At 44.7% G+C, this 26,484-nt stretch overlaps 1 protein-coding gene across 10 annotated transcripts in view; it reads right to left on the minus strand.

Moving 5' to 3' along the window:
- Nucleotides 1-26,484, minus strand: part of CHST8 (carbohydrate sulfotransferase 8) — a 584,914-nt gene that overhangs the window by 159,987 nt on the left and 398,443 nt on the right. For 8 of the 10 annotated variants that reach the window (XM_068260863.1, XM_068260868.1, XM_068260865.1 and 5 more), the window contains one exon: nucleotides 10,268-10,348. The exons of the other annotated variants lie outside the window; for them this stretch is intronic. In XM_068260863.1, coding sequence (XP_068116964.1) covers nucleotides 10,268-10,348 — 81 coding nt within the window. The remainder of the gene's footprint in view (nucleotides 1-10,267; nucleotides 10,349-26,484) is intronic. 10 annotated transcript variants of the gene reach the window in all.

Raw genomic sequence — 26,484 nt, forward strand, 5'->3', positions numbered from 1 at the left:
CCTCTTTTCTTATTTATCTCTGCTTTAAACACAATAGGGGAATGATAGCTGAGTAAGTTGTGCGCCCCCTCCTACACTGCGCCCTGAGGCTGGAGCCTCTCTCGCCTCTGCCTCAGCTCTGTAGCACGCTCACATACACACTACATAATGTTAGGTCATTTTCCTCAGGAGATAAACAAACAATAATAATGTTGTGGATTCATTTGATTTAAAACAAACGTAAAAAATAGAGGGAAGCCAAATAATTTATCTGAATGTTTTTGGATTGTTGGAGGAAACAAGAGTCCCTAGAGGAAGCCCACACAGACACGGAGAGAACAAAGTCTGTGCAGAAAGTGCCCTGGCTGGGAGTCAAACCAAAGACCCAGCAATAGTGCTATCCACTACGCCAGTGTTTCTCAACATTTTTTTGGTATGTACCCCTTTTAAAACCCTGTACTCACCAAGTACCCCCTGGCATAGTAAACATTATCACAAGTACCCCTTGACAAATATATATTTAATCGTAGTACATTATAATTGGTTCTAAACAATTTCCAAGCATTTGCTATTGCTTTTAATTAGCTAAAATACTAATTTAGTGCTGTTTAAATAAGATTTATCATTTTCTAATACTCTAAATGTGTTATTTTTGGTTAAGTATATCAAGCCCGAGTACCCCCTGGAACCATCAGAAGTACCCCCTGGGGTACGCGTACCACTCGTTGAGAACCTATGCACTACGCCACCGTGCTGCCCCAGAACATGAACACTGGAACCACCTTCCGACTTCACATATAATATTTTGTACAGTAGGACGCAGAAGGCGGTAGCTCTGTATATTGCATTGATTACTGCAAATTCAAGATTCAAATCTGCAGCGAAGAATGAAATTAAATATCTGATCAGAGGCAATGCGTAACACACACGCTCATTTCACATGCTTTGAAGTCTAATATTTCTTTTTTAAGCCTAGGTCAAAGATCTAAAGCAATAATGAAAAAGACTGATTGCTTTCTCTGCTCGCCCATCACCTTGTAGTCACGCGATATGTAGGGCCAGATTCTGATATTGGAAACCCCCGGGCACCTCACTATCCAATCATAACACCTTATTATGGGATGAAGATTAATAGCCTGCTCTGCTCTGCAAGTCAGTAATGGTGTCCGTACCGCCATCACAGCTCCTTCCCGCCAAGCTGTGTACAGCACACAACGTCACATGATCTGCGGAGGAGCAACTGACCACCCTAGATCCCAGGTCTCTCTTTGTCCGAATATCATTATATTATTGTTTTCTAGTTGCGCTTATTACTCTGGTCTTAAAGGACAACTGTAGCGAGAGGTATATAGAGGCTGCCATATTTATTCCCCCTTAAACAATACCAATAGCCTGGCAGCCCTGCTGATTTATTTGGATGCAGTAGTGTCTGAATAACACTGGAAACTAGCATGCAGCTTATCTTGTCAGCTTCAACATTAATGTCGGGAACACTTGATCTGGTGCATGCTTGTTCAGGGGCTATGGCTAAATGTATTAGAGGCAGAGGATCAGCAGGACAGCCAAGCAACTGGTATTGCACAACTGGACTATTGCAATGCCCTCCATGCAAGTCTTGCAAATATAGACTTATACCACCTGCAGCTAGTACAGAATACTGCCGCAAGGCTGTTATCAATTCAACCCCGCCGTTGCCACATAACCTCAATCCTTCGATCACTACACTAGCTACCCATAAAATGGAGAATTTTCTTAAAAATTGTCATGCTAACATTCAAATACCTACTCAGCCTAGGCCCCGGATACCTGAAGGATTTTGTTGCAACTGCGTCACACCTTTAACATCCTCAGATCAAAAGGATCCAAAAACTTGACCACCACCAGAGTTCAACTAAAAACCTTTAGAGAGAATCACAGAGATGCCTGGCTCTTCTACTGACCACATATGCTATTGCTCTGTTATTGCCTGATGAAGCGGGATCAAACCTGCGAAACGCGTTGCATATTTGGAGTTCATAAATAAAATATATTGACCGTCTTTACTACAGTCGTTGTGTGTCTACTTGGAGGAGGTAAGTCCACCACTATTATTATTATTATTATTATTTAGTATTTATATAGCGCCGACATCTTACGCAGCGCTGTACAGTGTATATATATTGTCACGAACTGTCCCTCACAATCTAATCCCTACTATTATCATATGTCTATGTATGTATTATGTAGTGTAAGTACTGTAGTCTAGGGCCAATTTAGGGGTGAGCCAATTAACTTATCAGTATGTTTTTGGGATGTGGGAAGAAACCGGAGTACCCAGAGGAAACCCACGCAGACATGGGGAGAACATACAAACTCCTTGCAGATGGTGCCCTGGCTGGGATTCGAACCGGGGACCCAGCGCTGCAAGGCGAGAGCGCTAACCACTACGCCACCGTGCTACCCACTATCTCCTCTATTTACCAAGAATTTGTTTTTTAAGCTCATTGAGCTTCCTTTTATCCTTTTGGCACCTCTGTTCTCCTGCATAATTTAGAGAGAATCTCTACTGTCCGATTTGTACAATAAAAAACATACCAATTGAGTCACTGTGATCTCCTGGGTCCCTCTTTGCGGTTTCTGTCGCTCCCCACCGTAATCCTGGCTTTCATCGCCAGTTTTAGGCAGTGTTTACTAACAAAAAACATGGCTGCTTACCAGGAAGTGAGGTATAATTATATATATATATATATATATATATATATATATATATATATATATATATATATATATATATATATATATATATATATATATATATCATGCTACAGTATACTACAAGTTTTTATTACAAAGTGAATTATCTGCACTCCTGTGAGGGATTCAGACAGTTTCTCAGCTTGACAAGCTGAAACTGAAAGCAGAGACCTGTTTGTGAGAGATAAACAAAGCACACACACAGAGCCTGCAGGGGGCGTGCAGAGAGCATGCATAACTTCTCTCTATCACAGCAGAGCAGTGCATTCTTCTCTATGTTGACAAAGCCTGACAAAGGAAAGAAGATAAGATATATTACAAAGACAGTGTAACTAGAAAAGTCTGCAGTAAGCCAGAGCACATTAGAACAGGTATAGGAACTTATAGGATAGAAGAAATAAGGCTGAACATTTTGTTACAGAGTCTCTTTAGAGTCAGAGCCCCCACCATTTGGAACACCTTGCCACACCCAATCAAGACATCTCCAAGCCTGGAGGCCTTTATATAAAAACTGAAAAGCCACTTTGTTATTTATCATCACATAACTTTTCCCCCGTAACACATCACTTTGTACTGATCTGAGACAAGCTTATTCACTTTAGGTCCTGTGGGCGAAAATGCTTTACAAATGTTTTTGTTGCTATTTAAAGAGACTCTGAAGTGAGTCTATAGCATGTTATTACTGTAAAGCACCTTACATAGTGCTAAACCGTCGCTATCTCGCGGCAGAACGAGGGGTCTTTACCACACAAATCCCCCCGGCAAAATCCACTACTTTCTTGGTCGTGGATTTTTCTGGTCATGGAGGCAGAGCTATGAGTTGCAGCTCTGCCTCCATGCACGTCAATTGCGGCACGGATCTCTGCCTCTCCCCCGCCCCTCTCTGTGAAGGTAGATTGAGAGGGGCGGGGAGAGGCGGCGATCAGCGGGGATTGACGTGCTGAGAGGCAGAGCTACAGGGCTAAGCTCTGTCTCCTCAGGAAGCGCTCCACCGCTTACAGAGGGGATTTGGGGGTAAAGACTCCTCGTTTTGCAGCAGGATAGCAGTGGTTTAGCCCTGTGTAAGGTGCTTTACAGTAATAACATGCTATTAGACTCACTTCAGTGTCTCTTTAACCGGTTCCAGACCTCACTGATTGAAATCTAAACCCCATTTGTGTCCGGTTATTCCTCCCAGGGCATAGATTTTAATCAGCCCCACTGCGTGGTCTCATCGATCTCGCCATTTGCTACTTCCGCTTGCTCTGCTGTTACGCTGACAGCAGAGCTACTGTATTTTATTGGCTCCTGACCCCGTGATTACTGAGAGCCAATCACAGTAATCACTCAGCAAAATAGTAAAAAAAGATGGCTCTGGCCAGAACTGTCCGGTGCCCAAGTGGTTAAAGTGTCTGCAGTTCCTAATGAGAACAATTTTAGGCATGGTCTCTCTCGCTGCTGAGTTTCTTCATGGTGTGTGGAGGGGTCTGCTGGTCCAAACATTCTGGAAGCCAATTCTTTATTTCCTACAAGTTAAACTTGTCACTTCCCGTCATGTAAGGGCTGGGAATGCGTGACAATTTCCAGAGTGGTGCACATAAAAAATGTATGCTTTAAGCTACTGTTCTACTATGCCAAATAGAGTCTAGGGTCAATTTTTAGGGGGGAGCCAATTAAGTTATCTGTATGTTTTTGGGATGTGGGAGGAAACCGGAGCCCGGAGGAAACCCACACAGACACGGGGAGAACATTCAAACTCCTTGCAGATGTTTACCTGGCTGGGATTCGAACCAGGGACCCAGCGCTGCAAGGCAGGAGCGCTAACCACTACGCCACCGTGCTGCCCATCTTATGAATTATCTTTCCTTTCAGTTGAGGTAAAATTAGTAAAAGAATAATTCATGACATCATTTTGGTATATTTAACCTGAAGAGGCTTATATCATTTACCCATCCCCCACAGAATGCCCCTAAGCCCCTTCTTTCCAACAAATTGTATCGGACTCCAAATACCCCTAGATGAGCAGTTTTTAGGCATAGGCTAGGCAGACAAAGAAACCTCCCTGTTTCTTGCATTGTTCCTTTCAGGATGTGGAAGTGTCTCAATACCACTCACTATCTTTGTCTATTAGAGACATGAGCATTTTTTTACTTGTATAGATTTTGAAATGTGGCATTTCCGAACATTGTTAGACACAAAGAATACTGAGGATCATATTATTTGTACGGTGACATCAATGACTACAGGGGAAATAGAATTTGCAGCATTTTCCCTATAGTGGTCCCTTAAACAACACATGATAAGAATGTAAAGCGGTATGGCCCCGTGGTTGAGGTCTTCTGTAATACAGCCGTATTAATTCCTCCATGCTGAAGAGATAAATATTTCCTTTAATCTGTTCTTACCATGAGCAGCAGTGCGTTCTGCTGGCTGCGGGGACTGACCTTTCCATCGCATTCCAAGTGTAAATAATTTATTATTATTGTAAAGCTATGGAAAATGCACCGTGGAAGGCAGAGCAAAGGTAATATAGATTAATGAAGTATTTCAGGAGCAGGACTAGACCTGGACAATATCACAGCTGTGGTCAGCGGGTGCCAGAGAGCTTGTGCCGACTAATATGTATGTGTGATAGGGGTATAGCGGACTCCCCCAAGCCACAGATAGACAACACTATAGTTACTTTACTTGGCAGGGGTGATAGAGGAAGACTCTGCAGCAATTTACAGACTTTCAGTCATTCTTCTCCAGTATTTGTACAGAATGCAAATGTGACATTCAACGTGTAAAGCATGCTGGGCTTCCTAGTAAGAAAGTCAAGCTCTACTGGAGATTTGGAGGCTTGCTGTGTATTGTACCTGCAGGGAGGTCAACCCACCAGCCCAAGTGCACTGATTGGATGAGGAGGAGGTGTTCTTAAAATCCACCAGCTTCATCATGAGGAGTGAAAAAGGATTCCAGTGGCAACCTGTGAGCTCTAGTGACCTCCATGCCAAAGAGAATTACGGCAGTGCTGGAAAAATGGGAGAGGTGTACTCACTGTGAGATACTGTGCTTCTATTTTATCTCAGTTATATGTGAGATGCTGTATATTGTTCATGGTGTTCAGAGTTAATCTAAGGATCCAATGATCCTATGGCATTGAAGTCCTCAATTGGAGAGAAGCGGATCAAACTACCAGTATAGTTATGGTTGGGATGTGGGAGGTGCTTGGAGCACATGCAGGACAGTCACGTAAATACAAGGCAATGATTTACAGGTTGGGGTTCACACCTGGGACTGCGAAGCCAAATCACTAAACAGTGAACCATGGGCCACAAAGCAACACACAAGTATCTCACAAACAGAGTCGGGACAAGGTCCTCCAGCACCCAAGGCTGAGACACCAATGTGCGCCCTCCATCCCTCCTACCCCAGCCGTCACACACTGATTGCTATTAGACTAAGAGGCTCCCCAGGGCCCCAACCCCCCTCCCCCCTCCCCCCCCCCCCCCCCAACACCTTAATCTCTATTTATATGGCTTACAGTCACTGCCATGTATCCCCTTCTCTTATTTCTCCCTGCTACAAACACAATAGGGGATGATAGCTGAGTGAGTTGTGCGCCCCCCTCCTACACTGCGGCCTGAGCCTCTCTTGCCTCTGCCCTGCTCACAAAAATGAGTACGCAGCACCTCTAACAGTTTTCTAAATATTTTAATATATCTTTTCATGGGACAGCACTGAAGATATGACGCTGTGATACAATGTAAAGTAGTCAGTGTACAGCTTGTACAACAGTGTAAGTTGCTGTTCCATCAAACTAACTCGACACACAGTCAATGTCTAAACCACTGGCAACAAATTGAGTACACCCCTTAGAGAAGAATGTCAAAATTCTGCCAAATTAGACATTTCCCACCCCGGGGTCATGTGACTTGTTAGTGTTACAAGGTCTAAGGTGTGAATGGGGAGCAGGTGTGTGTTATTTGGAGTGATCGCTCTCTCATACTGGTCACTGGAAGTTCAGCATGGCACCTCACTGCGGAGAACTCTCTGAATTTCTTAAAAAAAAAAAAAGTGCTACATAAAGATGGCCTAGGCTATGAGGGGATTGACAACACCCGCCCTGAAAATGAGCTGCAGCACAGTGGCCACAACCATACAGCGGTTTAACGGGACAGGTTCCCCTTAGAATAGACCATGGTCAACCAAAGAAGTTGGGTATACAAAGGGAGAGAGAACCGAGAGCCCGATATGGTGTAGTAAGTTTAGGCAAATGGTATAATGAAAAAGAGTAAAATTATACTCACAAACCAGGGTTACCTTCAGGCAACCACTGTATACGCAGGTGAGGAGTTTGACCTGTCCCCACTCAGGATTAAGAAGTCGCTCTCTGTAGATAAGAAAAAGAGGGTATCCCCCCGCATTGAACCAAAGAAGTTGAGTGCACATGCTCAGCGTCCAATCCAGAGGTTGACTTTTGCAAATAGAATCCTTTTCAAAGGATGACGAACAAACTTCTGAAAGGGTATAAGAGCCTGGATTGGCTGTTGTACAGGCACAACATATAGCGTATGAGTTCTAAATAACCCGCAAGCCATTGGCTATGATACTCATACTTCCCAGTCAAGGCTCCTTAATGACTTAACAATGAATACACGGAAAAGCAGCAAAAAACATTAGTTATTGCAGCCTTACCATAAGAGTCCTGGTGTTCTCAGGCCCACTATCTCTGTAACTGCTGATCATTTGTACCTGCAGTTTTCACCTAACCTTTGATTGTGTACTTTAATATAATTGGCTTGTGGTGACCGTTATATGGTAGCTTTCAATTCCGATTGAAATTCACCGCCCTCGGAGGAGGAGGAGGACTGTAATGTCAAGTCTGGGTTACACAGAGAAGTTCTGCGCGGAGCGAAGATTTAGTGATTTTCTATACATACCGGATTAGCTCATTCCATATTATGTAGGTCATGCTCAGAGAAGCCGCTTTATAAAGACTAATCCATGTTGGTAACCCTTATTCAACATTAATGTAATCCTATCAAAGGTGCTTAAGAAGATAGCGGAGCAGCACGCCTCTCGCCGCCATGAAAGCAGCATGAGCCACACACATTGCACGGCCCGCATTATGGCGCTCGATGGAAACGATAGCCGAACGCTCGCTCTGCTCTCAGAGATACCTACAGGTCTGTTTATAAAGAGGGCTGAATCCGAAGACATTTCAAGACTCACCAGCAACGTTCAGCACTATATTCCTCCTTCATTAGCCTGAAGTGATCCGCAGCAGGGAGAGGGTCTCTTTACTCATAAGAAGCTGAATGCTTGCCCATCATGCAGGCACCAGACAGTCCTGGCATAAAGCGCCCCTGCACTGACTGTATGCTGTGCATGTTTATTATTTCATATTTTCTAGAACAGATTTTGTATACTTTTCAATGACTGCACTTTTAAGGAATATTCAAAGAGGCCCTGTAGTGACATATAGTAGAATGCAGTAAATTATTCAGGACACCGACTTTTATAGTCATTTTCCTGGTTTCAGCATCACAAACACTTCCTATAGCTATTTGTTGTATATCGGTATGTGGCCCCACCCTCCCAGTGATGTCACAGCCTAGGCTGTTTAGCTATGTAGAAAGCTCCTCCCCAGAGCATCCCCAGGGCATTCTGGGCGACCAGGTGTTTTTTCAGCTGGCTTCGGAAGAAAAACAAACATTCCGTAGAAATCATATGACAACTGTGATACATTTCAGACCGTAAATCAGGGAAAGGAAATATTTTACAATGGGAGGAACCAGATTGCCTGTCTGTATATTTACTGCTGTACATGGATGGTACACATGGAAGAAGGGGCTGCATATGGAAATGTGATAAGGGCTGCTTTATATGGATATTAAACATGGAAGAGGGCTGAAACATGGAACATGGAAGGGGCTGAACATGGAATGGGTGGGGAGCTGCTGTACATGGATGTTACACATAGAAGAGGGGGCTGCACATGGGTAGGAAGGGGCTGCTGTACACAGATGAAACACACGGAAGATGAGGGGTGCATATGGAATGGTAGGGGGTGCTGTACATGAGAGGTACACATGGAACAGGAGGCTGCTTATGGAATGGGAGGGAGGCTGCTGTACATGGATATTACACATGGAAGACGGGGCTGCACATGGAATGGGAGGGAGCTGCTGTACACAGAAGAGGAGCTCTGTGTACAAAGGTGGACTGGAGTGGAAAAATTGTAAACTCAACCTTGGCAAGTTTACGCCTGTGGAAGCAGCAGCCCTGGGAGGAAGTGACACTGGTGCAGATTTCCAGATATAGACTGACAGCAAGCTGCCCACAATACATCATGCCAAATCTCTTACGTATGACTCGATGACCACTAGGGATGCTATTTGCTAAAGTATCATCTGCCAGTTGATACTGGGGAATGTGTCGTCCTGTGTAATACAAGTAACTATGGAAAGATGGATATCATTTTAAAGCTCTCTTTCTCCTCTTTCTGACGACATCTAAATCGTCGCCCTACGCCTTTTAGTTTTCTCTATTTTCGCAATTGAAATCGCGGCCACGGCAATTTCAATCGCGAAAATAGCGAAAACTAAAAGGCATAGGGCGGTGGTTTATATATCATTGGAAAGAGGAGAAAGCGAGCTTTAAAATGATATGCATCTTTCCATAGTTTCTGCACTGCTCGGAGTCCCTTTAAACCCTGTTCCTGTTGAAAAAAATCTCCCAAAAAACACCATGGCCAATTTGCCTAAAGACAGTTCAGAAGCCCGATAGGCTGCCACAGAGCTGGGGGCGGGACATGGCAACACAGGTGGGGGTGGCCTCTGAGCTCGGGTCTTCTCGGCAAGGCTTCAGGCAAGTGACAGGGAGGGGCGGGGTTTGAGATCAATGAACATTTTTTTTTTGCGAAAGGATGAGTAACCTGTTTGATCTTTAAGCCTCTCTCAGTGGACAATAAAGAGTACGTATGTATGTATATATATATATATATGTATATGTATATATGTATGTATGTATATATATATATATATATATATATATATATATATATATATATATATATATTTATTTATATATATATATATATATATATATATATTTATATTATTTTTTTATTTTTTTCCCAGGCTCTTTTAACCTGGTGCTTCACCCGGCTAATTTTGGTTAGCACCCGGCCGTCGTCGGCTTGCCTCTTCCTATGCGGTAAGCAGAGACGCAACGGCCCTGCATTCTCCCGTGCCACCTGCCTAGGAAAAAATTCTGGGGAGAATAATATATATATGAACACACACATACATACATTACCACACACTTTTTTTTAAACCAAGAGTAACCTGAATTTCGCTGGAGTTGCTTATATTTTTTTTATCCCTGGAAATGAAAGAAATAGAAATGTCCCTGTCCACTGGATCTGCATCTCTCTGACTTATCTGAAGTGCCTATGGTGCAAGGTTTTCACGTGTGACACATTAAAAAATATTGGGGGGTGGGGGGGGGGGGGGTGTCTTTATGAAGCATCCTGCAGAAAGAGGGGTGTAAACATAGAGATGAGATAGAGGCATGATCACACACTCACCAGCAGTCATTGTAGTGGGCTTTGCTTGACATAATGTAGTAGTTCCCTGTGGTTGTCTATGTGTGCTGATCTTTAAAAAAGCTGTGAAAGAAACAAAACAAAAACATACAATACTTTTGTTTGTTTTTTTAAATAATAAAAATTCTTTGCTCGTGATTTTTTTTTTTTTTTTTTAGGACACACCAACAAAGTTCTATTTAGGATTAGTTCTACAGATACAGTTGTTTATCAAAGAAGTGTATTATCACTTCCGGTTTGCTTTAAACTCAGTGAGGGAGAAGTCGCCTGTTTCTGCGGCACAATTTACACGGTCATATCTTCAGGGTGACGCATTGATGTGAGAAGAGGAGTACAACACACTAATCTAACATCTGGATAACAGAATGAACGTCAGCTCACGATGTGTGACAAGTGACAGGGGTACGATAACTCATTGTTTAGTGTGTAGGCAAACTGAATAAAGATGATGTTGGCGTGGTTGATGCTTAGGGATGACTACGTTGTACAAATGAAAGGAAATGCTATTTTCTGTTATAACCTATCCACGGTTATATACTACTAGACAAATAGGCACACTTTAAAAAAATTGGTACTAGATTGACAGACAGCCCACGTCTGCCCAGGGGCCATGCGCATGGCAACGGCCAGGACTCCACGCCTGCGCACTCGCTGCCTGACACTGACGCAGATTCCTGGGCTTTTATTAGGTGGGATTTGGTACTTATCGATTCGCTGAGATTTTGTAACCTATTGTGATTGCATTTTGCGAGGCACTTTTTGTAGCCATTTCTGCTGATTGTAAAACACTTTCTAATTTAATATACTATATAGTTGAAAGAGGCGCCCAGGTTGTAGATAAAAGCGTTTAAAAGCAGTTTAAAACCGGAATAAGGTTTGAGGTTGCTTACCTCAATGATGACAAATCTTTGTGTAGACAAAAGATTTTATTGGTAGCACAGGTGGCGGCGCGTTTCGCGGGTCTAAGCCCGTTTCCTCAGGCCTATAGCAGTGCCAAGCCAAATAGGATAGTCAGCTAAGGGAGCCTCTCTTTCTAATTTAATGTTGGCGATTTGTACATTGTAATTTCATTTTTTTTAACTTTTTTTTATTTTTTTTGGTTCCAGGCAAAATCGCTGCAAAATTACTTTGTACAGGTGATTAAAAAGTGATATTGCAGCGATTCTATACTTAGTACTAAAGTGCAATCTCTCCAAAAATTCTGCAGAACCCACAATTGCGATTTGGGGAAATCACTCCCGTGGAATCACCTACATTGAATTTCATGAGCCTAGCACTTTGGGAATCGCTGGCGAGAAACACTGCAGAGCGCTTTTCAATCCATTTTTTTTTAAAAAACATGTTCCAACTGACATGCATTTACACTAACTTGCAGTAAAATTGTGGCAAAAATGCTGCAATCGCGATTTTTCAAAATCGTGATGATGGCAGCAATTTTAACGCAAGTCAATGGGAGCACGTTTTTAAACGCAAAAATGGATGCAAAAGCGCTCTGCAGTGCGTCTCTGCCCTAAGGCCATATAAGCCCACTAGAGTAATTTTAGTAGCATTTTGAGATAGGGAGGATCGCTGGAGATTCCAAAAGCACCATGCCAATGAAAGTCAATAGAGGCAAACCCCATAAGGAAAATAGCAATTGTAAGTCCTGCTGCATATTTGGAGGGATTGCGCCCCCATACAAAAGATGAGGATGCTACAACATCGCTTTGAAATCACAGCGTAAAGGCTATTCTGCAGTGATGCTATTACCTGGACACCGAAAAGAACACCGCAATCAGAATTTGCAATAACAAAAAAATAAAAATGGTGCAAAAACAACGGAAATTGATGCGGAAATCTTTGTACAAAACCCTAGCAAAGAAACGCAAAGTGATTGCGACTTGTAGTGGGCGCCTGGCCTTAGTGGTTTATAGGTCATCAGTTTATCAAATATCACATAAACAGACACAAATAAGCTCTCCAACAAAGGACTTAAAACGTTTGTGTTTTTATTGAGAATTTAAAGGATACCCAAATTGACATGTGACATGATGAGATAGACCTGTGTATGTACAGTGCCTAGCACACAAATATCTATGCTGTGTTCCCTTTTTTCTTTCTCTGCCTGAAAGAGTTAAATATCAGGTGTGTAAGTGGCTGACTCAGTCCTGACTCAGACAGGAAGTGACTACAGTGTGACCCTCACTGATAAGAAATTCCGAGTCAGGAGTGAGTCATCCACTTACACACCTGATATTTAACTCTTTCAGGCAGAGAAAGAAAAAAAGGAGCACAGCATAGTTATTTGTGTGCTAGGCACTGTTCATACCCATGTCTATCTCATGTCACATGTCACTTCGGGTATCCTTTAACCACTTAATGACATGCTGGCATATAAAAACGTCCTGCAAGAGCCTCTTAATGGCTCCCGGACGTTTTTATAAGTCAGGCAGTGCTGATGCCGCTGTGCGCGCTCCTACGCGTGCATGTGAAAATAATGAAAAAAAAAACACCAAAAAAAAGTACACCTTTATTTCCAAATGATATCTTGTCACCATACTTTGTACTAGGGACATAATTATAATCGTGTAATAACCAGGACAAATAGGCAGATACAATGTGTGGGTTTTATGTACAGTAGCAGTGTTCATATTAAAACTATAGGGGATGAAATTGGAGAAATAGTGTATTTTTTCATTTTTTCCTTGTATTTCCCTTTAAAATGCATAGACAATGAAGTAATTACTGAAAACAAATATCAACCTCAAAAAGCCCAATTGGTGGTGAAAAAAAAAAGATATAGATAATTTAATTGTGATTAGTAGTGATTAAGCTATTGGCAAGTGGGAGGGATGTGCACTGAAAGGTGAAAATCTTGTCCGTTAAAGTAAACCTCCAGACTAAAAATCTACTCAGCAGAACTGAAAAGGTTTGGTGTTTCTTTAACAGTTTCACAGCTTCAGAACTTTGTTTTTCTTACCAAAGCATCATTTTTAGCTGTATTTTTAGCTAAGCTCCACCCATCAAAGAAAACTGCCCGAGCTTTTTTTCCCTGATGCTGTGCAAAGCATGATGGGATATCCTATGTTGTTATTCACGTTGCCTAGCAACTGAGAGGGGTGATCAGAAAACACAACAGTTGGAACTGCGTCTTATGCTCCGTCACCTCCTTTCAACCAAAAAGATGGTTGCCCTCATGAAATTAAACATTTGCCTGTTCTTTTAAAACAGGGTGGGTAAGAGATTATATTACCTATCTATTTTAATTAACATAACTAGTATAACTTAATGACAGTATGTTTATTTAGGCTGAAGTTCCTCTTTAAAGGATACTTCAACTGACATGTGACATGATGAGATAGACATGTGTATGTACAGTGCCTAGCACACAAATAACTATGCTGTGTTCCTTTTTTTCTTTCTGTGCCTGAAAGAGTTAAATATCAGGTATGTAAGTGGCTGACTCAGTCCTGACTCAGACAGGAAGTTATTTGTGTGCTAGGCACTGTACATACACATGTCTATCTCATTATGTCACATTTCAGTTCGGGTATCCTTTAAGGTAAAAACCGCCTTGGGGTGAAGTGGCTAAAAAGCCAAAACTCACTAATTGCATTTTTTTGATCATTCAAAATTGCTATATGACAAAATCTCAAACTGCTTCAAGTTAACAAAACCCCAGAACTAAACAGTGCATGTGAATGCATTACAAACCTAGTTGCTAAAAAGAGTAAACATTTCAGCAAAACAATAACATATCTGTAATTTAATTTGTTGGTATGAAAGAAAAAAAATGATACGTCATCTAGAAGTCCAAATTCACAATTAGCTGGGAGAAATCCTTTGAAAACACCAAAAAGATCTTATCAGCCAGTTAATCATCTTTTCCTGCTGAAGCCTACATTATAAGCAAGATATTAATCTGCTTTCCTAATGAAATTCATGAGGATCTAAGAACGGAAGAAAAACAACAGGAAAGGACAGCGAAGGGGATGGCAGCCTGTAAAATGATGGGGATTTGCATACTAATGACGAGCTAGGCAGGCAACCTTGGTGATGGCCAAATGCATAAATTCACAGGGACCAGAGGATCAGGCAGGAAATACGAGAGGAAGAATATATTTCATGACCTGCTGACATCTCCTGTCCAAAGAGGCTATTCATGCAAAGCTGCCTCTCGAGGTGGTCAGCAGAAGAGGAGATGAAGACATTCAAGTCTCATCCCCACTTTCGGTAAGGTAACTTTTACGGGGCCAAATGGGGGATATGTGCAAATTCCTGGCTCCTCTGGTGCCCAGAGGCCGCTTTTCCAAAAAACAAGTTTTTGGACGATGCCATTTAGAAAGAGTAAGCAGTTTTTGCTGCGCGCCTTTCGGCCCCGTTCCAACCTGATACGGTATTAAATGTGAACTGCGAAGATGAGATATGAGATTGATGGACTTGAATGCTGGAAGAGGCAAAGGAGAGATATGACAATGTACTCCCGCGGTGAAAGATGGATGGCGCTGACACGTTTAGATAGTCAACACCCAATTAATTACAAGCAACAAACCGTTACTGGGATCTGGGGACACGGCGAGAAGGAAGAGGAGGAGGAGGAGGTATAGGAAACCAAATGTACAAGTTGATTAAATATAAAAATGCAGCACATCAAAGTCTCAAATATACATATGTACAAGTTCCGTCTCTGGAACTGCAATTGTTTATTATCAGAGTAGAATTCCAGATGAAGAACTATTTATTTATTTTTTTATAGTTTGAATAAAGTAAGAAAAATTTGAAAACCTTATTTCCATCTGTGCCTCCACAGGGACAAATACAGTAACATTTTTTTAAGTTTTTGGGTTAAGGGGTGCAAGCAGCAAAAGTGTAATAGCGAGCTATGTGGACAGGTTGCGACTGCTACTTCCATCCACATTATCATGCTGATTACAATTTAACAAGGGCCAGGGCTCAGACAGAGCTGTGCAAGAAGGTCACACCTTGCTGCTTTGAAAGTCAACAACAGGCATGCATCACGGTGTAAACTCTTCAAATGGCGGGTTTAAAGTGCCTTCTAGTCATATAGTGTACTTATCCGATCCATAGGAATCTTTCTATTATTTGCATGTTTAGATAAGCCTGATGCTGTAGCTAAGAAAAATAAAGCAAAAACTTCCCACAATCCTCCTGGCACTGCACAGTTCCTGCAGCTAGGCACAGGCACTTAGACCAGGTAAAAATAAAAAATGGGGACTTACAAAGAACAAATGGGGGACATACAGAGATCCATTTAAGGGGAAAAAAAGAGGCACTGCATTTTTGGGGGCAATTTTTCTTTTTGAATGTTAAAAACCCTTTAAAACTCTCTTCTATGTGCAGTTGTGCCCTCCCTTCACTAGAGGGCAACAGATTACCGTTACTATATACAAAGCAGTACTTGCCCTTAGTGTAGCAGACCTACCTTGTGCAGCTGTAACAGTTTCCTTAGCTGTGTACAGCCTACTTCCCATGTATAGCAGCCCATGTACCCCACACGTTCAGCCTTGCACCTTGGGGAGCACTTACTTTATGCTGTGGCCTATGCAGCAATCTGCCCCTGGGTGCTGCTATCAACTGACCAGGGAATTAATACACGCATAGTGACTGGTAGAGATTGGTAGAATCAAAGAGATCACACTCCTGCATTCCTCCTTATTAGGGTTCTTTCACACTAGAGGCAGCGGTAAAAAAGGCTAAAACGCTACCTTTTGCTGTCAGCGTTTTGGTGCTTTTTGAAGGCCTTGTAACGCCAATTATTATTATTATTATTTTTTATTTATATAGCGCCAACATCTTCCGTAGCGCTGTACATAGTACAAACAAATAATGGGGAACAAATATACATAAGAAATACAAGACACTGTACCGTCATGACATTGAATAGAGTAAATACAGATACATACATAGTTGATATGTGGTTGGTACATGTACATATGTTAAAATAACAGCAGTATGAGAAACACTAGGAGGAGGACCCTGCCCTTGCGGGCTTACAATCTAGAGGGTAGTGGGCAGCACGGTGGTGTAGTGGTTAGCGCTCTCGCCTTGCAGCGCTGGGTCCCTGGTTCGAATCCCAGCCAGGGCACTATCTGCAAAGAGTTTGTATGTTCTCTCCGTGTCTGCGTGGGTTTCCTCCGGGCACTCCGGTTTCCTCCCACATTCCAAAAACATACAGATAAGTTAATTGGCTCCCCCTAAAAATTGGCCCTAGACTACAGTACTTACACTACATAATATAGACATATGGCAATGGTAGGGATTAGATTGTGAGCTCCTTTGAGGGACAGTTAGTGACAAGATATATATATATATACTGTACAGCGCTGCGTAATATGTTGGCGCTATATAAATACTAAATAATAATAATAATAATAAATAATAATAATAGTGGGGAGGAAACAAAAGGGAAGGAAACACAAGGTTTAGTGGGTGAGCCAGTGTGCCTTCAGTGCTGCCTATAGCAAATTATAGGCTTGTCTGAACAGGTGTGTTTTCAGAGTACGTTTGAAGGTTTCCAGACTTGAGGCATGACGAACCGGCTGAGGGAGAGAGTTCCAAAGGAGAGGGACAGCCCGTGAGAAGTCTTGGATGCGATAGTGAGACGAGGTGACTAGGCTGGAGGACAAAAGGGTCTCCTGTGAGGAACGGAGGGTCCGGGCGGGGAGGTATCTGGAGATTAAAGAGGAAATGTATGGAGGCGATAGCTTGTATAGAGCTTTGTATGCAAGTGTGAGAAGTTTAAACTGGATCCTTTGGGCAACTGGTAGCCAATGGAGGGATTGGCAGAGAGGGGCTGCCTCAGAGGATCTAGAAGAGAGGTGGATGAGACGGGCCGCAGAGTTTAGTAGGGATTGGAGAGGTGCCAGTTTGCTTTTTGGTAGACCACAGAGTAGGGTGTTGCAGTAGTCAAGGCGGGAGATGATTAGGGCATGTACAAGCAATTTAGTTGCTTCTTGTGAAAGGAAGGGACGGATTCTGGAAATGTTTTTGAGATGGAAGTAGCAGGAGGTAGTTAAAGTGTTAATATGTGGTTTAAAGGAGAGCTCAGAGTCCAGAGTTACCCCTAGGCAACGAGCTTTGGGGGTTGATGCTATTGGGGTGTTATCTACATTGATTGGGACAATGGGAGGTGGAACAGAGAGCGAAGGTGGAAATATCACAATCTCCGTTTTGCTCATATTGAGTTTAAGGAAGCGGGATGACATAAATGTAGATACAGCGGATAGACATTCGGGAACTTTTGATAGTAGTGTGGAGAGGTCTGGGGCAGAACAATAAATTTGGGTGTCATCAGCATAGAGGTGATATTGAAACCCAAAAGAGCTTATTATCTGTCCCAGGCCATGGGTGTAAATGGAAAAGAGGAGGGGTCCAAGGACGGACCCTTGTGGTACTCCCACAGACAGTGGGCGTGGAGAGGAGTTGGTATTGGCATAGGAGACCATGAAAGAACGTCCAGACAGGTAAGAGTTGAGCCAGGAGTGTGCTAGGCCCTTGATTCCCAGTGTTGAGAGGGTCTGGAGAAGTAGGGTATGATCAACAGTGTCGAAGGCAGAGGACAGATCTAGGAGTATTAGTACCGAAAATCTGCCTTTGGCTTTAGCAGCTAGGAGGTCATTGGCAACCTTAGTGAGAACGGTTTCCGTAGAGTGTTGAGGGCGGAAGCCAGACTGGAAGGGGTCCAACAGGGAATTAGCAGAGAGAAAGTTAGACAACTCTGAGTAAATGTGGCGTTCCAGCAGTTTGGAGGCAAAGGGAAGGAGAGAGACTGGGCGGTAATTAGAAAGGGCCGTAGAGTCTAAAGAGGGTTTTTTGATTAGTGGTGTTATGATAGCTTGTTTAAATGAAGAAGGGAAAGTGCCAGTTGAGATGGAAAGGTTAAACAGTGTTGTTAAAGCAGGAATGAGGGGGAGGAGACCTGGGGGATAAGATGAGAGGGAATAGGGTCTGAGGCGCATGTAGTAAGATGAGCTTTAGAGATTAGTGAAGAAAGACGCTGTTCAGTTAAGGCTGAGAAGATTGTTAGCGGGGAGGAGGTATGAGTGCGTGAGTGGTTATGTGGAGAGGGATAGTTGATAGTAGGGGAGCTGCCGGACAGAGAGGAAAAAGGAAGAGGTGATTGGACCGGTGAAGAGGGTTGCTTTAGAAAGCTGTTCTGTAGTGTTTCAATTTTGCTCACAAAATATGCTGCAAAGTCTTCTGCAGACAAGCTTGTGGTTGTAGGGGGAGGCGGGGGGTGGAGAAGAGAGCTGAAGGTGTTGAAAAGTTGTTTAGGGTTATGGGATTGTGAAGAAATAAGTGTAGAGAAGTATGACTGCTTTGCAAGTGAGAGAGCGTCCCTGAGCTGGAGCAGCGTGTTTTTATAGTGGGCGAAGTTATCTGCATTGGTGCTTTTCCTCCACTGCCGTTCTGCTGCCCTGGACTGTCTTTTCAGTTGTTTGATCGGTTCAGTCAGCCAGGGCTGTCTGTTGATGCGGCGGGGGCGAAAGTTGGTGAGAGGGGCGGCTGTGTTCATAACAGCGGTGACTGTGGTGGAGTAGTAGATGGATGCTGACTCCGGGTCAGTGTAGGATGACAGGGAGCTCAGGGGTTTTAGAGAGTCAGCTAGGGAGCAGAGGTCGAGGTTGCGATAATTCCTGCATAAGCGTGATGGCTGCACTACAGTAGTTGGAGGAGGCAGGGAGGGGCTGATTGTAAAAATTATGAGATTGTGATCTGAAAGGGGGAATAAAGCGTTATTAAATGTGGAAACTGGGCAGAGTCGGGTAAAAACTAGGTCCAAAGTGTGGCCATCTTTGTGGGTGGAGGTTGAGGACCACTGGGAGAGGTCATAGGATGAGGTGAGTGAGAGGAATTTTGTTGTAGTGGAACAGTTAGTGTCTATGGGGATGTTAAAGTCCCCAATGATGATGGAAGGAATGTCAGTGGATAGAAAGTGGAGAAGCCATGTTGAAAAGTGGTCAATGAAGGTGGAGGCTGGTCCAGGAGGCCGGTAGATGACAGCAACCTGTCATCTACCGGCCAATACATAACTATCAATTGAAATGAGAAACGCCGCAGTCAGCCCTGAAAGAGCGCTGGGGAGCTTCAAAACACAACGCTCAAAAAAGTGTGAAAGGTAAAATTAAAGTCTATGGACTTTCATTTTACCATGGAAAATGCAAACTATGGCCGTGGCGGTAAAACGCAGAAAAAGGACTCTAGTGTGAAAGAGCCCTTACTAGAAATAAGCCTGCCCATTTAAAAATGGGCACTAGAGATCTGCCGCGACCCCCTCACTCCCCAAATGGCCGCGCTCCCGCACATGCCCCCTGCACCCGTCGTCCTGCTGTCCCAAGTCTGCCCGGGTGCTGCACTTGCATAAACACATGGACATGAGAGGACGCAGGGACACAGGGGTTTTATGTGATAGGATTTTAATGGGAGTTAGAAGAATAGATCAGCGTCATTGAGGTGGCCATACACTAATATACAGTATGCCCACCAGATTTGACAATCAGACCAATCTGCTAGATGAAATTTGACCTGGGAGGAATTGAATCCTTCCATATAATGTACACAGATTCTCAATAGATTTAAGTATAAAATATCTATGGAGCCATGCACTGCCTGCCAGGCCCCCCAGGTCTCCCCTGTGTAAAGTGTACATTCCAGGCTGTGCAGAGGCAAGTATCGGAAAAAAGCACATGGAAATTTGGGCGCCCAGTAACCTCAATAGCAAAATATCGGTATTAAACATTGATATTTTACTGTGGCTAAACCTAACCCTACTCTCACTCAGAATCCTGCCCTGCTAAACATCCCCCCATCTCCCCAAACAAACTTCCCACCTACAGGGCCGGATTTGTACTTTTTACCGCCCAAGGCCAACTATACCATCTGTATGGTTGTTGTCTCTGTGTGTCCCAATGAGAATTCTACTTACTTTCCATCATTGGAAGTCACAGACAATGGGCTTGATTCACAAAGCTGTGCTAACTGTTAGCACACTGGTGAAAAGACCATAAACTGAGTTTAGGCGTGAAAAAATAAACTCGCGCACAAAGTTTTGCGCGTAAACTTTACACGCACAACGCCATTAAACCCTATGCATCGTTTCGCGCGCACCGGACTTTGCGCGCGCAAAACTTAACTTTGCGCGCAAGTTTTTCCCTCAAAGCGGTGCTAACCTACTTAGTGCAATGCTTATCAAAAGTCTTTAGGCGTGCTAAGTAGGTTAGCACTGCTTTGTGGATAAAGCCCATTAACTATTTCAGTAATACGTATATAGATTATAAATTATGTTTTCCTTAAGAACTTTTATGTTATGTTTGCCATCTCGTTAATGATGGACCCATTGGGTCACCATGAGTTAGGCTTCCTGCACACTGCATGCGATTCCGATTTTTAATCGGTTTTTACATCCGATTCCAATTCCGACTTTTAATCATTGCTGAATGCTGCATTTTTGACTCTGTTTTTCTGTTGATTGCATTCAGGGAAAATCGGAAGTGCAAATCGGAAATGTAATCGTAATCAGAAAACAAATTTGCAGTGTGCAGGGAGCCTTAGGCTGATGTGTACCTGCAGGATAGAGCTTACAGGTCTTGCAAGGATGACACAAGTACAGAACAGAGAGTTCAAAGGTTAAAGCTGTCCTTGTAGATAGGGATGGCTGCATAGAACAGCTTTACTGCCCCTCACTGAGCCGCCCCTAAATTTCTGGTGCCCTAGGCCATGGCCTATCCGGCCTTGCCAGAAATCCGGCCCTGCCCACCTAACCGCCTAACCCTAAATCCCCCTTCCCAGACTTACCCCCCCTTCCCAGACTTACCTCCCCCATCCCCCCCACAAACTTTCTACCAGACGCCTAACCACAAACAATTTTGCGGTGAGTTAGCTGGCAAAACCCTGCATATCCTGACATGCGAAAGCAGATTTGCTTGAGCAGTGTCTCACAAAAAAGCTAATTAGGCCTTATCTGCAAAGCCAGGTATATAAGGGTTCACTTGGTGTTTGATGCACACACCTTTTTTGCAATACGTTTTCAGTTCCTTTCTTCTGGAAGCAGGTGGTGGATGACCATCTTTACATGGGCTGTCTGCAGCCTGTTTCCCCATTGGGGTGTGGAGCTGTAGAGTCACCCCTGAGCTTTACTAGGCTTGGGGTGACCTATGCTTCACTCCCCCCCTGTCATAGTGCTCCCAAGTTGCGCACATTTGGCCTGGCATAATAATGCACTTGGACGCAATACGAAATAAGGTAGGTCCTATCCTTTGGGAGGTGGGTGCGGGCAGCCCTCCCTGGCGGTGGCAGTGCTTGGGGGGGCCGCCCTGCACTTAACCTCCCCCCCAGGGGGACGGCTGCAGGGTCTCTGAGCAGTGAGAGTGCTTGGAGTGCTCTGTTGGCCCCCTTTTCCTGGGATCCTGGTGGGGCCTCCACGTGGCGATCCTGGATAAGTGCTAAATGCTGCGCAACCTAATCCCCCACAGGGCAAAAATTTTGCGGCGAGTTAGTTGGTAAAACCCTGCATATCCTGGCATGCGAAAGCGAATGCAGATTTGCTTGAGCAGTGTCTCATGAATAAGCTAATTAGGCCTTATCTGCAAAGCCAGGTATATAAGGGTTCACTTGGTGTTTGATGCACACACCCTTTTTGTAATACGGCTAACCACAACCCCCCCCCCCCCCCTTCCCAAAAGAAAAAAAACCTCCCTACTTGACGCCTAACCCTTACGCCCACTAAGTGCCCGCTCCCAAATTGCCCCTCAATTCCGATATTTCAATAGGCGCCTAAGGCGGCACCCAAACTTCTGGCGCTAGTGGTCGACCAAATTACCTGCTTTGGTGCAGAGTGTGGTCAGCAGAGCTAACGCTCACTTGTCTGCCGGCGCACCTCCATGTGTCTCCTCTCCATGCCGCAGTGGTCATCCATGTATCTTCCCCTGTGTCATACGTTAGAGGCCAGCTATAGGTCTGGCGTTTATGCTGTTGGGCCTCTAGTGTTTGGCCTCTAGGGAGGAGGCAAGGAGAGAGGACACCGAGCACGGGAGAAGACATGCCGGCAGACAGGTGAGAACTAGCGCCGCTGCAAACACTCTGCACGTTGGTCGTCTACGAACTGAACAACACTTCCACTGCGCTTCTGACCCACCACTGACCAAACAACACCTTCTGTCTATCGCAGTTTAATCAACTTCAGCCAAAAATCAATCGGGCCCAGTTTGCGGCATCAATTTCTGGATCACGGTGATGTAATTTACCCAATATCAATGGGAAAATCGATAAGTGTATTGTCTCCTTTACACCACTAAATAGGACAGGAAACGGCAAAGCTAAAGGAAAGAGCACAGGTGTCACCTGCCTGACTGCGCAGGCTAGCAGGGTTGTTTAAAACATAAGTAGTTGGACAGAATTCCAAAGCTATTGGCAGGTAAAGCAGCTCCCGCATAGTCATTTCAACTGCTTCACTGTTGACAACTACGTTTTCCTCTTTGAGATTCATATCCCCTCTCCTGGCAGGCAGAACTCTCATAATGAGGAGAAGGTTTTCTTTACACCTCATCTTGCTTTATATACACAGTTCCCCGCCTCTAGCGGTATCTGCTTCCTCTGAGCGGAAGAGAATACAGCACTTCACAATCAGGCGACTACACATTATCCTAAACACCTATCCCACAGACTGGAGACAATTAGAACCGGCAAAATGTCCCATTCCCTACAAATTTAGTTACTTCTAATTAGTTAAAATTGTGGTACAAAAGGCGTTGTTGAAAAGATCAGACAGTCGTGTCATTTGTATCAGTGATTATGCCAAATAACAACAATAATAGGCAGAGGGCAGGGGCAAATCCAGGATTTCCAAGGGGGGGGGTTCCTGAAAGTGGCGTGTGGGCGTGGCCAAAATATGGTGTGGGTGGAGCCAAATACTAGCAGTTTCTAGGCTAAATTGCACCCAGGGTGAGGGCGTAAAATGCGCCCCCAACGTGGAGACAGGTATAGGTGCCCGCAGTATAGGTAGCAGTATAGGTAGCCAGCTATAGGTCCCCCCCAGTATAGGTAGCCCATAAAGTTGCCCCCAGTATAGGTTAGATAGGTATATGCCCCCCAGTATAGATTAGATAGGTATATGCCCCCCAGTATAGGTTTGATAGGGATATGCCCCCCAGTATAGGTTAGATAGGGCTATGCCCCCCAGTATAGGTTAGATAGGTATATGCCCCCCAGTATAGGTTAGATAGGTATATGCCCCCCAGTATAGGTTAGATAGGTATATGCCCCCCAGTATAGGTTTGATAGGGATATGCCCCCCAGTATAGGTTTGATAGGGATATGCCCCCCAGTATAGGTTTGATAGGGATATGCCCCCCAGTATAGCTTAGATAGGGATATGCCCCCCAGTATAGGTTTGATAGGGATATGCCCCCCAGTATAGCTTAGATAGGAATATGCCCCCCAGTATAGGTTAGATAGGTATATGCCCCCCAGTATAGGTTAGATAGGTATATGCCCCCCAGTATAGGTTAGATAGGTATATGCCCCCCAGTATAGGTTACATAGGTATATGCCCCCCAGTATAGATTAGATAGGTATATGTCCCCCAGTATAGGTTAGATAGGTATATGCCCCCCAGTATAGGTTAGATAGGTATATGCCCCCCAGTATAGATTAGATAGGTATATGTCCCCCAATATAGGTTAGATAGGTATATGCCCCCCAGTATAGGTTAGATAGGTATATGCCCCCCAGTATAGATTAGATAGGTATATGCCCCCCAGTATAGGTTAGATAGGTATATGCCCCCCAGTATAGGTTAGATAGGTATATGTCCCCCAGTATAGGTTAGATAGGTATATGCCCCCCAGTATAGGTTAGATAGGTATATGCCCCCCAGTATAGGTTAGATAGGTATATGCCCCCCAGTATAGATTAGATAGGTATATGTCCCCCAGTATAGGTTAGATAGGTATATGCCCCCCAGTATAGGTTAGATAGGTATATGCCCCCCAGTATAGATTAGATAGGTATATGCCCCCCAGTATAGGTTAGATAGGTATATGCCCCCCAGTATAGATTAGATAGGTATATGCCCCCCAGTATAGGTTAGATAGGTATATGCCCCCAGTATAGGTTAGATAGGTATATGCCCCCCAGGATAGATTAGATAGGTATATGCCCCCCAGTATAAGATAGGTGAAGGTCCGGTGCCCGCCCCCTGTGTGGGGAGAAGATTGCCTGGGGGAGAAGACAGAATAAAATGATGGAGGCGCCAGCCGCGCTAATAAGGGATGCGGGAACCGGCTTTATTCCTCGCTCCCTCCCTCCCTCTGAATGCCCCTCACCTGCGGTGAATGTGTGCCGGCTCCCCCATGAGTGTGTGCGCAGCGGAGCGGTAGGTCCTCTTACCGCAGATCAGGCGCACCAGCAACTGGAGTCTCATGCTTCCTGTGACGTCATGGTAAACAGGAAGCATGAGACTCCAGTTGCTGGTGCGCCTGATCTGCGGTAAGAGGACCTACCGCTCCGCTGCGCACACACTCATGGGGGAGCCGGGCACACATTCACTGCAGGTGAGGGGCATTCAGAGGGAGGGAGGGAGGGAGGGAGGAATAAAGCTCCCGCATCCCTTATTAGCGCGGCTGGCGCCTCCATCATTTTCTTCTGTCTTCTCTCCCCAGCTGGCCGGGCCATGCGGCAGCCCCACTTCCGGTCCCGGTGCAGGGGGTTGTTCTAGACACTCAGAACAACCCCCTCCGTGCGCCACTGGAGGGGTTGGTTGTGGATGAAAGATGTGACAAGAACGTCCACGCAGCCAGACATAGCAGGAGAAGTGCTGTATAGAGGGTGTGACAACTCCCCATCTAATCCTCCTATTATCTGCAATAACCACGCTATATACTCGCACCTTTCACGTGCTTTCTGCACCCACGTCATCCATTCACTTTCTGCATCTGCCACCTTCCACCTGCTCTCTGTACCGGCACCCTCCATGCACTCTCTGCACTCTTATCCTCCACGTGCTCCCTGCCCCTCTGCCCTCCACGTGCGCCTTCCACTTGCTTCCTGCATCTGTGCCTTCCACGTGCTTTCTGCATCTGCACCTTCCACAAGCTACCTGCACCCGTGCCCTCCACGCGCTTCCTGCATCTGCCCCTTCCACGTGCTCTCTGCGCCCTTGCCCTCCACGCACTCCCTGCATCTGTGCCTTCCATGTGCTCTGTACACCCATGCTCCCTGCATCTGCGCCTTCCACGCACTCTGCACGGTTACCCTCCACGCACTCCCTGCATCTGCGCCTTCCACGTGCTCTGTACACCCGTGCTCACCTTCCACGTGCTCTCTGCACCATTGCCCACCACGCACTCCCTGCTATTGCGCCTTCCACATGCTCTGTACACCCGTGCCCTCCACGTGCTCCCTGCATCTGTGCCTTGTATGCGCTCTCTGCACCCTTGCCCACCACGCACTCCCTGCATCTGCGCCTTCCACGTGCTCTGTACACCCGTGCTCCCTGCATCTGCGCCTTCCACGCACTCTCTGCACCCTTGCCCACCACGCACTCCCTGCTATTGCGCCTTCCTTGTGCTCTGTACACCCGTGCCCTCCTCGTGCTCCCTGCACCTTGTATGCGCTCTCTGCACCCTTGCCTTCCACAAAAAACACATATCATTTACGAGCCTCTCTTAGCGGGAAGTTCGTTTCGACTTCTTTTTTTAACCCAGGTGTACCCAGGTGCTAAGTTATAACATTATCTTCACCCATATGAAAGATGATAATTTTACCCAAATGCAAACAAGACTTTCTGCTGCCCGACATCCCCACCTGGGCACCCCATTACCAAAAATTTCCATTGGCGTCTATTAAAAAACTTGCCAATCCCAGCACCCAAATTACCTGATCGGCTAAATGTCAGAGTACTTCCTCATGGTACATCATATCGTTATATCTGAGACAGCTACTTGGTTAACAGTGACATCTACATCCAGTTGAAAAGCCCTTATTTTCCTGTAGGGCCTAAACAATTGATGTTGCCAAGAACTGTGTTGCTATGCCTCTGTAAAACCATGAGAACCACTAAAGCGAGCGGTTTAAGCCGGTTTAACCTCAGAGTGCCTCCTGTTAGAGTAAAGACTCAGCTTTCTGAAAGTTTCTGAATTCAGACGGTCGTTTTATTGCCTGTGATTTAAGCGGCACAATTTTTCCCCATCCTGATGAATCAC

Source organism: Hyperolius riggenbachi, chromosome 11, assembly GCF_040937935.1.
Source record: "Hyperolius riggenbachi isolate aHypRig1 chromosome 11, aHypRig1.pri, whole genome shotgun sequence".
In the NCBI taxonomy this organism is placed as follows: domain Eukaryota; kingdom Metazoa; phylum Chordata; class Amphibia; order Anura; family Hyperoliidae; genus Hyperolius; species Hyperolius riggenbachi.